At 36.9% G+C, this 18,057-nt stretch overlaps 1 protein-coding gene across 4 annotated transcripts in view; it reads left to right on the top strand.

Annotated features, from left to right (window-relative positions):
- The first annotated feature begins 166 nt into the window (after positions 1-166).
- Cep76 (centrosomal protein 76) overlaps positions 167-18,057 on the top strand; it is a 30,028-nt gene continuing 12,137 nt past the window's right edge. For 2 of the 4 annotated variants that reach the window (XM_074070371.1, XM_074070370.1), the window contains exons 1-10: positions 167-342; positions 967-1,122; positions 2,455-2,530; positions 3,320-3,544; positions 4,443-4,628; positions 5,657-5,754; positions 7,758-7,886; positions 12,560-12,748; positions 15,629-15,795; positions 16,814-17,147. In XM_074070371.1, coding sequence (XP_073926472.1) covers positions 280-342; positions 967-1,122; positions 2,455-2,530; positions 3,320-3,544; positions 4,443-4,628; positions 5,657-5,754; positions 7,758-7,886; positions 12,560-12,748; positions 15,629-15,795; positions 16,814-17,147 — 1,623 coding nt within the window. In that variant the 5' untranslated portion in view covers positions 167-279. Of the gene's footprint in view, positions 362-966; positions 1,123-2,454; positions 2,531-3,319; positions 3,545-4,442; positions 4,629-5,656; positions 5,755-7,757; positions 7,887-12,559; positions 12,749-15,628; positions 15,796-16,813; positions 17,148-18,057 lie in introns of all 4 variants that reach the window. The other 2 variants (XM_074070373.1, XM_074070372.1) reach the window with 2 other exon arrangements.

Raw genomic sequence — 18,057 nt, 5'->3', positions numbered from 1 at the left:
GTGCGGGGATCTCGAGAAGTTGGGGTCGGCGGGCGGAGATGATCAGGCAGCGCTGCGGACAGCCCCAAAGCCTGCTCGACTGGCGCCGTTTGAAAACAGTTGGCACTGCCGCCTCAGCAGCCTCCGTTCCCGCCCAGCCGCGCACTTTAAGTTGCGTCACGCTCCTCTGAGGCTGCGCGAGGCTCCGCGGAGCAGCTTTGGGCTCCTGCTGCGTCTGGGGCTGTGCGCGGTGCACGTCGCAGTTAGGGCGTCCGAGGCGGGGAGGCGCCGACCGCCAGCATGTCGCTGCCTCCGGAGAAAGCCTCGGAGCTGAAGCAGCTCATCCAGCAACAGTTGAGCAAGGTGAGCGGCGCGGAGCGAGGTAGGACGGCTGGGAACTTGGGCGTTTAGCGGCCGACTTGTGAAAGTCCGGTCGAATGTTAAGTAGTGCGTGGAGAGGGTTTGCAGTGGGAGGTGAGGGACCGGGGTGGGGACGTGGGGGACCGTAGTTGAACTGGAGCTTCCAGCAGCGATTCTCTAAATACAACGGTATCTGCGAGTGTATTGACCTTACCGAGCAGCGAATGCATTAAGCTGAAGTAACAAAAGCCACTGCTTGTGGTGACTTGAGTGCCAGCTCGGTGTCTTTGTCTTGTCCCCATCCTATGCAGGGAGCAGGCTCACGAGTTAGTCGAGGGTTGCACCGCCAGTAAGTTGAGTGCTGAAATTCACTTCCATTTGATCGTCTATTCTATACTTCCTCTCCAAAGATTTGTTTTCATCGACTGTTAGGTGGGGAGAGGGTAAGAAAGGTAGTCGGTAACCACAGAGATGATTTCTAGAGTTTTACTCAAAAGTGTCATCTTTTAGAAGCTTACCTTTGTTCTCAATTAGGGTAACAATTGGACATTTTCTGTTAGTTCTAGAAGCCTAAAACTAGAGTTAATTGCTCTGTAATGTTGTAAATGATGTGAGTTTTCTACATAGATGGATGTCCATGGCAAAATAAGGGAAATTCTGGCGGAGACGATACGGGAAGAATTGGCACCTGATCAACAACATTTATCAACAGAAGATTTGATCAAAGCCCTTAGACGTCGAGGAATTATTGACGATGTGATGAAAGAACTTAATTTTGTTACTGTGAGTAGTTACTGTGAGGAATCTTTTAAGGGAAAAAATAGGGTATAAATATTTGTGTATAACACTGTGTATAGGTTCTGTATTTGGGGGCCTCTCCTTTTAGTAAAACCAAAATTCTCTTTCTGTCTAGTTCCTTATTTCAAGTTTAAGTTTGCACTGCTTTTAAATATGGCAAATGGTCTTATGTATCAGGGAGTTTTGTACTATATTTCTCTCTGCAGTGACAGAATTTTCTCTTAACTTGCTACACCTGTAACTTTAAATATACATATTTTAGTCAAATTTCTTCAACATTTTAACAGTTATTTTTCCCTAAGATAGTTCTGTAATTTTTTAGGTTAAGCTTATTTTTAAAAATAAGTGCACATAAAATTATTTAAGAGAACAATTGATTACATAAGAGCCCTCAAATCTTTATCCAAATAGGTCAGGAGTTAGCTTCTCCATGCAGTTAGTAAGGAGGCCCTATTTTGAAAATGAGGCAATAATGAAAAACTGTGACCTCAATACCTGGGTCACACACTGTAAAAATAGGGTACTCTTCATAATACACCAGGGAATTAAGTATTTTAATTTTTTTGGATTTTGAGGTTTACAAAGCCATTTGTTATAAAAATTGACCTAATAACATCTTTTGCTGTGTGAATGTCACTTTATTAAGATAAGTGCCTGGTGGAATCTTTAGACAATGTTATGAAGTTTAGAGGAAGTTTAAATTTGTTCAAGGTATTAAGAATTAGCAATCTGTGATTGGCAAGACTTAGAGACAATTTAATTTCTTAGTATTAATTAGGCTTTAAGAGTGACCAGTTAACTGCCAGTGGCCCACACCTTTAATCCTAGTTATTTGGAAGGCTGAAATAGGGAGGATCGCAGTTCAAGGCTAGCCCAGGCAAATAGATCTGGGGTCAAGAGACCCCATCCCCAAAATAACCAGAGCAAATTGGACTGGAGATGTGACTCAAACGGTAAAGCACCTGCTTTGCAAGCATGAAGCCCTGAGTTCAAATTCCAGTTCCACGAAAAAAAGCAACCAGTTTTATTATCTTTTATGCAGGTATATATTTTCATTAAGCTAGGAAAATAAGGAGCTTTTTGTTTGTTTTGTTTTATTTTTTGAGACAGTCTTGCTATTTAGCCCAGGCTGACTTGAAACTTGCTATGTAGCCTGGAAGTTGCCATCCTCCAGCCTCCTCCTCCTCGAGAATGAGGGACTTTTTGGAGGTGCCTTATCCTGTCTCCTTTTGGTTCAGTGCTGAGTTCCATGGTTAGCATTTTCCTAACTATAACTTTTGTTTTCTAATTTGTTTTGATTTTGTCTTATCTCTCTAGGACAATGTTGATCAAGAACTTCCTTCCTCTCCAAAACAACCTGCTGGTTTTGATAAACAATCAACGTTAAAAAAAAGTATGTATTCTTTTAAACATTAATTTTGTTGTGCTTAGTGATGGATATTGACATGCTATAGTATAGTATTTGGTATTTGATAGAAAACATTTCAGTTTTTCTTTCCAAAATGAAATACTTAAATTTTTGCAGTTAGCCTGAAGCTTAGATTGTTTTGTATGGAGGACATCAGAAGAGTTCATATTAGCACAGTAGATGCAAAAACAGAAATACTGGTTTCTTATGTTTTAATAATATGTCTTAATACTTATGATTTATAAAAACTGTACAGCTTTTCCTTTTTAGTGGTAATATAATTATGTGACAGATACACATTTGCTAAGTTGATAAATGTCTTATTAGTTGGTTTGTGGAGATTAAGGAATGTTTTATAAGCAGCTAATAAACAAAGGTAAAGCTGCGCATGGTGGTTTTGTGATCCTGGCATTTGGGAGGCAGAGGCAGGAGGATCTTGAGTTTGAGGCCAGCCTAGAGGACTACTAGAGAGTTCCAGGCCTGCCTAGCCTGTAGCAAGACCCTGTCTCAAACAAACAAACAAAAAATGCAAAGGTACACTGAACTCTGGCTGTGACTCCATTTCAGATGGTAGCCAGAATATGAACTCAGAGAACAATATCATATATGTAACTCTCCTTCCCAGAACAGTGCAGATGGTCTTGCCATGTAGTAAACTTGTTATTTTCCCTGTTTGAGTTTGGCTTTACTTCTGTCGAGTTATGTTTCCTAATGTGTTGATCATGTCTGTTAAGTTCCTCGAGGTTTCCTCATATGTACTGCTGCACTTTACAGCTACCATTGATCCGACACGGAGGTATCTTTACCTTCAGGTCTTGGGCGGAAGAGCTTTCTTGGAGCATCTGCAGGAGCCCGAGCCTTCACCAGGGCAAGTCTGCTCGACTTTTACCCTATGCTTGCATTACCGGAACCAGCGCTTTCGCTCTAAACCCGTTCCATGTGCCTGTGAACCAGACTTTCATGATGGCTTTCTGCTTGAAGTACACAGAGAAAACCTAGGCAAGCAATAATAGTCATCTGATTGAGAACATCTCTGTTAGACGTTATTGCAAAAAAATGGCTTTTGCTACAAAGAGAGTTTTAGTGGATGAATCTCTAGTCTTTTGTTTCATTTCATTCCCCCTCCCCCACACACTGCTGTTTTTGATTTAAATGACTTCTACCCAGTTTGCTTTATTCTGTGTTTGCTAATTAATTTTCCCTAAAGATTATGTTCTGACTATCTTAATTACTGATTCTTTGGTAATAAACACTTAAATACATAGTTCTATGCTAAGCAGTTCTGTAGTGGAGAAATGAGATATGATCCTTCTCTAAGTCAAAATTTAGATGTGTATTAGATGCATTTTATACATTTTAGTTGTCAACCTAGAACACAGAATCATAAACTGAGCAAAGTTGTGAATTACACCTTTGTAATTTTAGATTTTAAGATGGCTAATACACTCATAAACTATTTGGTTTTTTTCCCCTATAAAAATGTTAAGGGAATAATTTGCTAGATCCAAGGTACTAAATCTTTCGGTTTTGTATAAATAATACAGTGGTAACTTCTGGAGGTTGGAAAATAAAGGAAGTTTGAGGATTAATATTGGCATATTTGATTTTTTTTTATTGTAGTAGCATATAAGTAGTTTTAAACAATAGATCTCTTATGGATCAGAAAGCACTGATTATGCTATAAATACGTAGGTAACCTGTCAGAATTCTGCTGGCCTCTCAAAAGTTAGTGGTAGAAATAGAACTGAACTTTTATTCCCTGGCCCAGACATGCTTTCTGACGTATCACCAGGTTATTTTACTTGGTTTTGTTTATAAGCCCATTACTTAGTATACTTTTATCGTCCTTTTCTGACTATGTAATGTGTTGTATTTTTTCTTTGGTTTGTGTTGTTAGGTGATGGAACTAGAATGGCTGATTCAACAACAATGTTATCAATAAGTGATCCAATTCATATGGTACTAATCAAAACAGACATATTTGGTGAGACTACTTTAGTAGCATCCTATTTTCTGGAATGGAGATCAGTTTTGGGCTCAGAAAATGGAATGTCCAGTCTGACTGTGGAACTTATGGGTGTAGGTATGATGATTAGTGTGTGTCACTGTTACCTTTTTATAAGCACAATTTTAAATGTACTTTATATTTTCAAAGTGGCTGTATAAGCCAAGAGAGAAAAATGTAAAATAGAGTTTCATTGGAATTCTTATAGCAGTTTTAGGGCATATCTTGAAGAATAATACAAGTGCAGTACTTCAGAATCATTCTGGCCTCATCTTAATTTTTTTTTTTTGAAAATGCTGATAGAAATGTAAATGTTTTTTTTTTTAATTTCTTTTTGCTTATTTGAATAAATATAAAGCTATAGAGAAAAATAAGATTTTTCTGAAACACACAAATAATGTATGCAAAAAGCTTACTCTTTTCTTGCATACCCTGGAATATGGTGGTAAGTCTCTGTCACTACCAGTGGTTCTTTTATTTGGTGGGGGGGGATTGTTGTTCTGGGGTTTTTGTTTGTTTGATATATTGTCTGGCAATGTAACCCAATTGGCCTCTTGCCTCAGCCTCCTTGAATGCTGGAATTTCAGGTGTGCCCCATCATGCCTGCCTAGTCCCAGTGAAGAGTGTGGAGTAGGTGTTCTTCCAGCCTTTTATGGTGGACAGACTTAAAAGAGAGGTGATGACTTGCTTACTGTCAGCATCACTTAATAGGGCAACGATGGTATAGGCCTCATTTGTCATTCTCTCCTTGGAATCTTGCATACTAGCTACCATGTAATACATGTTACTAATAAAAAGAAGAACTAAAAACCCAAAACCTACCCATGTTTTTTGCATGACATAAAATGGAATTACTTTGTTACTGAAAGTTATTCACAGTTAGACCTATTAATCTTAAAATTAGGTAAATGCTCTTATAAAAATTAAATAAAAATCTGATTTGGTTCTTTTTTTAACTTGAATATTAAAGATAATATTGAATTTTATTCTCATTCCATTTAAGTGGGAAAGTGCCGAACTCCTAAATTATTTGGTTAGACTTTGGCTGACTAAATATACACAGTATTAAATGTGCTGAAATTCTAAATATTTATTTATATTTGTAGGCACAGAATCAAAAGTTTCTGTGGGAATTTTAAATGTAAAACTTGAAATGTACCCACCACTCAATCAAACATTATCTCAGGAAGTAGTGAACACACAGGTAAGTAATTCTTTGTGTATTTGTTTTCATTGTGGCATATATTGATCCTAAAAAGTACTTACTACAAAAGTATCATTTATTACTTTTTAGATGAGTGCTCAAAGGTTAACAAGTGATGCAAAAGAAAGTAATGAAAGTATTGTTTTTCTAGGGGAGTCTTGTAGTTTAGTTTGGGAAATGCAATGAATATTCTTTGAAACCAAACCAGAATTACAACATAAGAATTACAACACAAGAATTACAAAGCTGGGGCTGGGGTAGAGGCCCAGTGATAGTGTGCTTGCCTAGCATGTATAAGACCCTGGGTTTAATTTCTAGAACTGGAGAGAGAAAATTTTATGTTCATTGAGGTCCTGAAGATCAGCATGTCATTTCACCCTTTCCAGTTGGACTTACTGTCTCTGTTCTTGCTAGTCTCCAGCTTCAGATTATGATTGTCTGCTGCCTCATTGGAATAGCATTTGTGGAATGATTCTCCTTGACTACATACTTTACTTCTGATTTTGTGCTTTTACTCATCTTGTTGCTTTTATAGTTCTGTAGTTTATTGGTTTTATTTACTTTTTTATTTTTATTTTTTTTGTGGTGCTGGGATCAAACCTTGGTCCTCATGCATGCTAGGCAAGTGTTCACCACTGAGCTACCCCTAGCATTTTTCTTTCTCCCCTCTCTTTCCCCTCCTCTTCCATCCTCTCTCCTCTCCTTTCCTTTCCTTTTGCTCAAGTAATTAGGGTAGGGAAAGGTCTGAATTGTAAGACACAGCCAGTTATATTAAGATTGGGCTCCCAAGCAAACAGTGCCCTACCCTGTTTTTCTGAAACAACTTCTTCCTATTCTGAACTCTCATCTACCTTTATTCTCTAGCATCTGAGATGTATAGATGATATATACACCTGAAGTCAGGTGGGAATTAACCTGATGCAGCTATAATAAATATATACATATGTATGTAAACATCTGTATATGTACAAAAATATATGTGTGAGTTAGTTATATTTATAAATTTGTACAAATAAGTAAATCTTTGAGTTCTACTTTTTGTCAGTAGTTACTTTTATTTATTATATTGACAAAGACATAATGTATTCTTTTTCTTTTCTTTTTTTGGTGTTGGGAATTAAATTTAGGGTCTCAAGAATACTATGCATATGCTCTACTGACCAGCATCATCATCCCTGAGGGTTCTACTTTTCAAACTTAGCATTTTTTATAAACATTTTCTCCTGTTACTGCTATTGTATTTATCAGTTTTAACGACTGAAGCACAAATTAATTCTCCTGTTTCTGATATAATATTGTTTCTAATTCTGTAGTTTCTCTTTAGAATTAAGTCATTATTTTTAAGTCAGAACTGTTTATTGATCTTAACCTATTATTAAAAAGTGTTAGGTACTTTTTCACATGCTGGGGATATAGCAGTGTACAAGGCAGGCAGCTTGCTCTCAGGAGTTAGATTCTGGTGAGGAGGCACACAATAAACTTGAGTCAGCAAACAAAATGCTAGGTAGTGGAAGTTATGTGGAAAATTATTACAGAGTGAAGTGTGGTAGACTGGTTGCTGGAGGGTGGTTTAGGTCAAGTGATTAGGGTAGGGAAATCTGGGTGGCAGAAACATAGCAGTCTTAGCAATGCTAAGATCGGACCAGGACTTGCCAGGTAATAACAGCCTAGAGCAAAAGGCATGTGTGGATGGGGAGAGACACTGAGATAGTCAAGGTCAGCAGTTGTATACCCAGGAAGGTAGTGTGTAGTGTGGAGGAGAAAAGGAGATAACAGAATATGATTTACTATTTAAAAATTTCTGTTTTGGGAGCGAAAAAAATCGCTGACTATTGTATGAAGACTGAATGGGTCTGGGATAATTGTACAAACAGGGAAGCTCTTACAAATGACAGGTAATGCTGATGCAGATTAGGGGGTAGTAGTGACAGATGGTGGTTTGTCACATACTTGTAGTAATTAAGGAGATTAAGTAGAAATTGAATTTTTTTTTAAAATTCAAGCTTGCCTTGGAACGTCAGAAAACTGCAGAGAAAGAGCGATTATTTCTTGTGTATGCTAAGCAGTGGTGGAGAGAATATCTGCAAATTCGACCCTCACACAACTCAAGGCTGGTGAAGATCTTTGCACAGGTTTGTAAATTGTGTTAAAGAAGTTTCATGCTAGTATTTGAGATTTAGTATTAGATATTTAATGTATATTTGTCAAATGTATTAATTTCAAACAAATGAAAGTTTATTTCTAAAATAAAGCACTGAGTTTTGTAATATTTCATCAAATAGGTGAGTGGCATAATCTTTGTTTTACTCTACTTTTAATCTCAATTATTGGGCTTTTAAATCTTTTCTGAGTACATTTGATTTGAGTAAATGAAATCTATTTTGCTTAGCATGGAATTTACCCTTGCATGAGACTTAGAAGCAAATACTTAACCACTTGGACATTGTCATTTTTAGGGAAATTCAGTTCTTCTGTGCAGAACAGGGGCTGCCTTCTGAGTAGCTACAGGAGGCTTGAGCCTTATAGGTGTGAACCATAGCACCCAGTTCTTTTTGTTGTTGTTGTTTTTTAAACAAAATAAACATATCTAGAACTCCTGTTCTCCAAAATAACCAGAGCAAAATGGACTGGAGGTATGCCCAAGCAGTAGAGCACCTGCTCTTTGAGCACTTGCTTTGCAAGTACAAAGCCCTGAGTTCAAACCCTAGTCCCACCAAAAAAAAAAACATTTTTTTTTGTTTTTTATATGTATACAAAAAGAGATGACACAGTCAAGGCACAAACACACTAGTCAACACTGCAGTTTAAGACCCTGCCAGGAGTGAGTTGCTGCTTGATCTTAGAAGAGACTCTTCATTTCTCTGTCCTTCATGCTATTTACCAAAAGAGGCAACACCAAACCACTTGATAATTTTACATGGCAACTATGAGACTAAATGACCTCATGTGATTCAATTCTTCTGACAATTATGAGAGGTAGGAAACTTAAGAGATTATTTTCTAAATGAAAATTTGATTGGTTTCTCCTTTACCTCGTGCTGACATCATTGCTACCTTGCCTATCCAGTCATTCAAAGTATAGACTATGTTACTGAAAAGTAAGTCGCCATTTACCCCATTCCCACCCCTAGCCAACTAGGGACTCTCATTCCCAATCTCCCCATGTAGATTGTCTCAAGTAAGGGTAGTATAGGGAGTAAAGGATAAGGATAAATGAATGCACAGGATGAGAGAAACATAAGTCAAAATAACACACCATTATACAGAAGCACATATATGAGGCTAGCTATATGTAATGTACTTGAATGGTTTCTCAGAAGTTACAGCTATGTGCACATTCAGTGGAAACCATACTTCACATTTTGAATTTTGATCTCCACACTAGTGGCAACATAGAGTGTGATACTATCTCTCAATGCTGAGCAGTCACAGCTTCCACTTACCCCATGATCATAAAGGGTGAACAACTGGTACTGTACAGTGTACTCTGCATTGTAAGACATGATGTATGGTAGATTAGATACGCTAAGTGCACTTCCAACTTCTAATATTTTACAATGGACTTACCAGCATGTAACCCAGTGTAAGTAAAAGAGCTGTTGTTGAAATTCTACAGTTAAATACTTCTGGTTACTGACTTAAGGAGTCTTGGTTATTCAGAATCATTAGTACTTTCTTTTTGTTTTTTTGGCATTACTGGGGTTTGAACTGAGGGCCTTGTGTTTATTAGGCAGGCATTCTACCACTTGAGCCACACCACCAGCTCTTTTTGATTTAGTTATTTTTCAGATAGAGTTTCGCTTTTATGCTGTGGCTGGCCTGGATCTGTACTATGTATATTTTTAGAAGCTAGAAGAAAAGATTTTGAATGTTTTTGCCACAAAGAAATAGTAAGTGTTTAAGGAGATGGATACATTTACCTTGATTTGAGCATTACACAATGTACACATGTATAGCAACATCACATGGCACCACATAAAAATGTAACTTTTATATTTTAAAAAGTTGTTAAAGTGGTAAATGAATTTAAATGACTAGTAGCTTGCTTATTAGACTTTGCAAATTCAGAGGTTGAAATGCTGAAGATTCCAAGACTCTTAAATAGCTTTTGGAGATATATATATATAGATAATATTATAAATATTGCTGCAACAAAACAATGACATATATCTTATATTCTGAAATGCTACTGTTGATGATTCAGACAAATCTACACTTTTTTTTCCAGTGCTGTTGATCAGACTCAGGGCCTCACACATGCTAGGCAAGTGCTGTACTACTGAGCTATAATCCCAGAACTAAATCTCCTTTTTATGTACTCATCTGTATCTTGCCATTAGTGGCTTTTTAAGAGTAGGACTGTCTCACACAGGAATTGAGTTTATTACCTTAATCCTAACTAGAGATAAGGGTCTTTGTATACCTAGTAATCCATTGTTGTTAGGTTCCTCCTTAGCCAGTTTTCCTATAGAGTAATAATTCATTGAATGATACCTTTTGTGTATCATTAGTGTAAGAAATTTGAAAACAAATTGTAGAAATTGAACTTTTAAGACCACAAAATTTTAAGAAAATGTTCTAAATCACTTGAAGTTTAAGGCTGTCCTTTTAACATTCAGATAGTAATTTCAGGACTTAATAGCCTCAAACTATACTAGACTTTTAGTAATGCTGAGTTAATAGTAAAGGAAACCAATAATACTTTTCTACTTGCCCTCCAAATTAGCATCATAATTTTGTTTTAAAAATTGATGCCAATTAGAATTGAGAACTATAGGAGTGAAAGTCATAATAGTCATTTTGATCTACAATATATAAAAATTTGTGATTTTAATCAAATATTAGTGACAAGTGGTTTTTTATTTGCTAAGATATGAGATTGTATTGGAGAAGTGATATTTTGTGGTATAGAAAAAGAAAGCAGTAGTTTTGATAATTTGAGCACATAGTGTTTTTGTTGGCTAAGTTAGATTTTTATTTCCTCTATGGAACCCTGCCATAGTGGAGTGTTAAGTCACTTCCAAACCTGGAATAGTAAGTGGATTTTTCATATTGCTATATTAATAATCAAGAAAATGCCCACCACTGTCCTCAGAGACCTTTATGTACACAATAGTTATTCAGAACAAGCATTAAGATACATCTTGTATTTCAAATGTAAAGTGTTTTCTAAAATGTTCTTTCAAAATTCTACTTTGATGGGCAAGTGAACTAAACAGAACATTCTCAAAAGAAGAAATTCACATGGCCAAAAAACACATGAAAAAATGCTCATCTCTAGCCGTAAAGGAAATGCAAATTAAAACCACACTAAGATTCCACCTCACCCCTGTTAGAATAGCCATCATTAGCAACACCACCAACAACAGGTGTTGGCGAGGATTGGGGGGGGGGGAGGAACCCTCTTACACTGTTGGTGGAAATGTAAACTAGTATAACCACTCTGGGAAAAAATTTGGAGGCTACTTAAAAAGCTAGACATTGATCTACCATTTGATCCAGCAATACCACTCTTGGGGATATACCCAAAAGACTGTGACACAGGTTACTCCAGAGGCACCTTCACACCCATGTTTATTGCAGCACTATTCACAATAGCCAAGTTATGGAAACAGCCAAGATGCCCCAGCACTGACGAATGGATCAAGAAAATGTGGTATCTATACACAATGGAATTTTATGCAGCCATGAAGAAGAACGAAATGTTCTTCGCTGGTATATGGATGGAATTGGAGAACATCATTCTGAGTGAGGTTAGCCTGGCCCAAAAGACCAAAAATCATATGTTCTCCCTTATATGCGGACATTAGATCAAGGGCAAACACAACAAGGGGATTGAACTTTGATCACAAGATAAAAGCGAGTGCACACAAGGGAGATACGAGGATAGGTAAGACACCTAAAAAATTAGCTAGCATTTGTTGCCCTCAACACAGAGAAACTAAAGCAGATACCTTAAAAGCAACTGAGGCCAATAGGAGAAGGGGACCAGGAACTAGAGAAAAGGTGAGATCAAAAAGAATTAACCTAGAAGGTAACACATTTGCACAGAAATTTAATGTGAATCAACTCCCTGTATAGCTATCCTTATCTCAACTAGCAAAAACCCTTGTTCCTATTTTGCTTATACTCTCTCTTCAACAAAATTAGAGATAAGGGCAAAATAAAATAGTTTCTGCCGGGTATCAAGGGGGTGGGGGGAGAGGGAGGGGGCGGAGTGGGTGGTAAGGGAGGGAGTGGGAGCAAGGGGGAGAAATGACCCAAGCATTGTATGCACATATGAATAATAAAAAAATAAAAATTAAAAAAAACAAAAACAAAATTCTACTTTCAATTGACTTGGTCAACAAATGGTAGATCTCTAAGTGTGATGCTGTAGTGGAAACAAGGTAGAAATTAGTTCTTATTTTTAATCAGAAAGTATTTGTTTTATCTGGATATATTTTAAATTTTGTATGGTAATATGAAAGAGTACTTAAGCTTAGATTTCCTCTTCTACCTACTTGCTGACCCTTTTTTTCAGAGCAATTCTTACTACTGTAGTCTTTGGAGTTAGACAGCTCAAGGTTTAATAACTGGCTCCATGTGTAATAGTGATAGCTTCTGTTTCTTCATTTCTGAAATGAGAACAATATTAGATGTTATGAGAATTAAAGAGCACAGCACTTAGCAGCCTAGTGCTTGATGCAAGGTAAACAATAAATGGTACTCAGAATTATTTTATAAAGTTATTTTTTTAAAGGTGTTAAAATTGGGGATGATTAATTTGTCATTACAGATAATGTTTTCCCCCCTCTTCCTCCAGGATGAAAATGGGATAAATAGACCAGTCTGTTCCTACGTTAAACCACTGCGAGCTGGACGTCTTTTGGATACGCCAAGGCAAGCAGCAAGATTTGTTAATGTCCTTGGTTATGAAAGAGCCCCTGTTATCGGAGGAGGAGGTAAACAGGAGCAGTGGTGCACTTTGTTGGCCTTTCTCTGTAGAAACAAGGTATCATATACACATCATAGAAATAAATAGTTACTGTGAAAAGAGTTACTTTAGAAAAAATGAACATAGTGTCAGCCTGAGCAAGTCAAATCTTACTTTTCCATTTTCCCTAACATTTACATATCAATGCATAGAGAAAGTAATTTAGCATCATTATTTTCTCATGGAGTTCATTGATGAAGTTCGTTTTCAGGTCACCACTGTTGTTTTCAGCCTTTTTTTTTCTGGCTTGAACTCAGGGCCTTGTGCTTCTGCGCAGGTGCTGTCCCACTTGAGCTGCTCCTAGAGCCCTTTATGAGTTTCTTATCAAACAATGTGATTTCTGTGAAGCAGGGACATAAAAGTACTTGTGAGAAACCAAGTTATAGAACCAAGTGTGGTAGCAAAAGCTTGTAATCCCAGCACTTAGGAGGCTGAAACTAAAGGATGCAAGTTCAAGCTCAGCCTGAGATACATAGACCCTGTCTCAAAAAAAAGAAAAAGAGAAACCAGGTTTCAGATGGATTTGGAGATAGCTCCGTGACCAGAACTATGGTCTGTTTGTATAATTCATGGGTTAATGTTTGCTGAAGTAGTACATTTTTGAAAAGAAAAAAAAAAATGACAATACAAAATGAATATGGCCAAAAAATCTTGAATTGTGTGCTTTCTTTTTAAGTTTAGGGTTTTAATAATTTTTTTTTCTTTTTTTTTTAATTTCAATCACAAGTACATTTAAGAATTTGTATAGTTTTAATGACTTGATTTTAGTAACTTAACTATAGTTTATTTGCTGTTTCCTAATCTTCTGAATTTTTTTAAATGCTGATAATATAATGAACAAGTAAGACTGTTTTTAACATTTAATATGAAGAAATTAAGTTTTCATATATTATTTTGGAGTAATTTTGTTTAGTCTGAGGTGGTATAAACTGTATAGGTAATCACAAGATAAAACTCATATGGTGGAAAAAACATTTAAATGAAAGATTGATTTATCAATTAGAAACGTTGTGTCTTCAAGACAACTAAAGCCCATCAGAGGTGGATCACACCTGTAATCCTACCTATCTTGGAGGCTAAGAATGGGAGAATCAAGGTTTGAGGCCAGCCTGAGCAAGTAGTTCTTAAGACCCCCATCTCCAAAGTAACCAGAGCAAAATGAACTGGAGGTGTGGCTTAACAGTAGATTGCCTGCTTTGCAAGCATGAAGCTCTGAGTTCAAATCCCAGTTCCACCAAAAAAAAGACAACTGAAAAACAATTAAACATTACCCCCAAGGCAGTATATTCAAACTACTTAACAAAAAAAAGTTAAACTCTTGTAAATGCCCCCTTTGACAGTTGGCATTGGCATTTGAACTTAGGGTTTCATGCTTGCTAGGCAGGGGCTCTTACTGTTTGAGCCACTCTGCCAGCCTTTTTTTTGTAATGGTTTTTTTTTTTTTTTTTGAGATCCAGAGCAGAATCTCGAGAACTAATTGCCAGTGGCTGGCTTTGAACTGAGATCCTCCTGATCTCTGTGTCCTGAGTAGCTAGGATTACAGGTGTGAGCCACTGGTGCTGGCTGACATTGATTTTTAAAGAGAAAGCACATCTTAGAGTAGGACCTTAGCTGAGCCACAGTTGTCATCCCAGTCTTGGGAGGCAGAGGCAGGAAGAATGATCAAGAGCTCCAGGCCAGCCAAGACTATATATAGCATCTGCAAAACAAAGCACAAAAACAAGGTAGAGCCACTAATACAATATTTTGGGGGGAAAAAAATCATTCTAACACTCAATAGTTAATTTCACTTTTGCATCTTATCTGTAGTCTTCCTATACTTAAATATTTATCTTTATGTAATTGTACTATTTAATATTTTAATAATATTTTTTCACAGAACAGATCAGATATTTTCTATGTAGTCTTTTTTTTTTTTTTTTTTTTGCCATACTGGAGTTTGAACTTGACCTTGCACTTGCTGAGCAAATGCTGTACCACGTAGGCCCCACCCTCACCCCATCCCTTTTCTGGTTTATTTGTCAAGATAAGCTCTGATGCTTTTTCCCTTGGCCACCTTCAGGTCTTGGTCCTCCTACTTGTACTTCCCACGTATTGGGATGACAGATGGGTACCACCACACCCAGCTTGCTAGTTGAGATGGGGGTCTTACTACTAACTTTTTGCCTGGGCTGGCCTTGAACCTCAGTCCTTCTAATTTCTACCTCCTAAGAGAGGTGTAAGCCACTCTTTTTTTTTTTTTGAGGTACTGGGGTTTGAACTCAGGACATCATACTTGCTAGGCAGGCCCTCTACCACTTGTGCCATGCTCCCAGTTTTTTACTTTTAGGTCTCACATTTATGCCCAGGTCTATATCACAATCCTCATATTACACTTCCTGCATTGTTGGAATGACAGGTGCATGCCACCACACCCAGGTTTTTATTGATAGAGATGGAGTCTTAACAACTTTTTGCCCAGATGGGCCTTGAACTATTGTCTTCCTGATTTCTGCCTCTCAAGTAACTAGAATTACAGGAGTGAGCCACCATACCTGACTCTGGATCGTAATGTTTTTAAATTGTGAAAGTAACATAACCATATCAAAGAGAATTTGGAAAATATAGGGTAAAATTAAATATAACCTACCCTAATAGTAGGCATTGTTATTTTATCATTCTCCTAATGCATTTTTCATACATACATACGAATTTCCTTAAAATTATGCACTGGTACATATAACCCAGTGACTTGAGTATTTTTCCTTTTGTTTTCTTTTCCTGTTGTATGATTTGTCAGCTTGCTCATTCATATTCTTTATCCACCTATTAAATCTTCCTAGTTTCCTTCTGTGTTGTCTGAGTTCTTTGTAAGTACTTGATTTCACTTTAAACACTTAGGTTCCTTTTATCTTCTAGGGTGATTGTGAAGATCATGCTAACCTTCTGTGCAGCCTTCTTCTTGGATATGGATTAGAAGCTTTTGTCTGTGTTGGGACTAAGGCAAAGGGAGTACCTCACGCGTGGGTTATGACTTGTGGAACTGACGGAACCATCACTTTTTGGGAGAGTTTAACAGGACACAGGTTAGTCAACTAAGTTTACAAGGATATTAAAGTGAAGGTTTAAGCATTTATTTTTGTAGTGCTGGGAATCAAAGCCAGGGCACTGTACATGCTAGGCCAGCACTCCCTGAGGTACATTGTCAGCCTTAAATATTTAAAACTATAGTTTTATTCATAAAGATGGTACTCAAAGATATATGTTTATAATTTTTGTTACTAGAAACTTTTTTGGAGACTATGTAAAAAATTACTTCAATTATAACGGCTAAGTAAATGAATGCTAAGAAAATATCATGTATCCATAAAATATTCTGTACTAATATGCTGTTGATAAAAAGTAAAGTATATTGACTTTTAGTTTTATGCAATTGGCATGTTTTTTTTCCAGTGATCATCCCTAAGTCTGAAAATAGTTTTAAGTTGTAAATCATCTTTTCTTTAGAAAATTTGATGTAGACACCAACTCCATGTTGGCAAGTCCAGTGGATGTTTTCTCAGTGTATTATCCTGTCAGATTTTGAAAGTTGAGTACTCCTTCTGTCCTGGGACATTCTTTTTCCTTAGTTTCTGTCATATCACTGTCTCAATTTTCATTATTTCTTTCTGGATATTCTTCTTAGTCTTCCTTCATCTTGTCTTCAAATGTCAGGTGTTCTAAAGACACAGCACTGGGCTACTTCCTTATTTCTCTAAGTTGTCTTTTTTCCTGGTTGATGACCAGTCTAGTTAGTCATGCCTAATAACATATAGCTAGATTATTTTAATTGTATAATCTGAGATAAATGTTTATCTTGACAATAGAAATAGAATGTATTCTGTTGCTAAAGGCATAAGGTTGGTTTCTGTATTGTAAGATGTACCATGTAGTTAACATAGAGTAATTAAATTGTGGAGCTATAGAAAGGAAAGACAAGTATTGTACTCTACATCTGCAAAGTAGTTATTGCCTTAAGTGTGGAGATAGTTTTTTCCCTCATTAAGAGGCTGTCTTTGTAGTCTTTATATTCTCAGTATGTAAAATTATGAATTAATTTTTTAGGTACATCCACAAACCTATCAATCCTGATGAGCCTCCGCTTGCTGAACAGCCCAAGCCATTGCACCCATATCGAACAATTGGTTGTGTTTTCAATCATCAGATGTTCCTGGGAAATTGTCAGCCCTCGGATGCAGTAGAAACCTGCATATTTGATTTGAATGATGAATCCAAGTGGAAACCCATGAGTGAAGAAGCAATTAAGTCTGTGTGTGCCCCTGGAGCCACCACATCCCTCCCTCCTTTCCCACCCCTATGCGCATCCACTATTGATGCATCTGTAACAAGTAATGAAATAGAAATGCAGCTGAGGCTCCTAGTGTCAGAACATAGGAAGGTAACTAACACTGAATCGGTTGTATATGATAGTGCCAGTCCCTGTTCTAGCCCTGAATAAAGCAAATAGATTCTCTAATTTTATAAAGCTTATTGTTTTGGAAGTCATAAGAGAGAATTCTGAGACTCAAAAATTGCCAGGTCTTTTAATCCTTATAGAATTGTTACTTCCTCCTAGAAATGAAGAAGGATGGGCTTGTAGAGTTTGACCTTTGTGGAAAACCAGTATTTCCTCTGGTTAAGTATGAAATAGCTTATTTAAATAATTGCTCCATTAAACATTACTGGATTTGTTTTTTTTTTCACTTTTTTCCATCCAGGCTTGTTTCTATTTATTTTGTCAGTGGGTAGATGATTACTAATGGGACCAAATCTCTTCTTTAACAGACATGTAGATTTCTTTTGAAAAGGGCCTTAAAGAAGACATACAAAGTGCCAATTAAAAGGAAGAGATTAATATATTTTAAGAACTTATGTTGGACTGGGGGTAGAGAACTTGCCTAGCATGTGCAGAGTTCCCCAGCACCACAAAGCAAACAATCAAATAAAAACCCCAAAACTTAGATTCATCAAAAGAAATCATTAAGTTCAAATTCCAGTCCCACCACAAAAAGAAACCATTAAGAGACTGAAGCTTCTTAAAAGTGGGAAAGTTAGTTATGATACATACAACCAACAAAGGATTGAAATCCAAAATTCCTATAAAAGATTGGTTTTGGATTCACCTTTGGTGCTCCCTATTGGATTCCTCTTCTTGGGTAAGCTCTGTTTTCCATTCTCCTGAAGTCATAGAAGGCAAACTGATTTATTCAGTATGTTCTCTGAGTTCCTACTGTGTCTTCACTTTAGCCTCTAACGTATTCCTTACTCCCTTGCCACCTCATAAAACATTTAAAAGAGTATTTTGTGTT

The sequence above is a fragment of the Castor canadensis genome, chromosome 4 (genome assembly GCF_047511655.1).
Source record: "Castor canadensis chromosome 4, mCasCan1.hap1v2, whole genome shotgun sequence".
Taxonomy (NCBI): Eukaryota; Metazoa; Chordata; class Mammalia; order Rodentia; family Castoridae; genus Castor; species Castor canadensis.
This window is presented reverse-complemented; position numbering and strand designations above follow the sequence as displayed.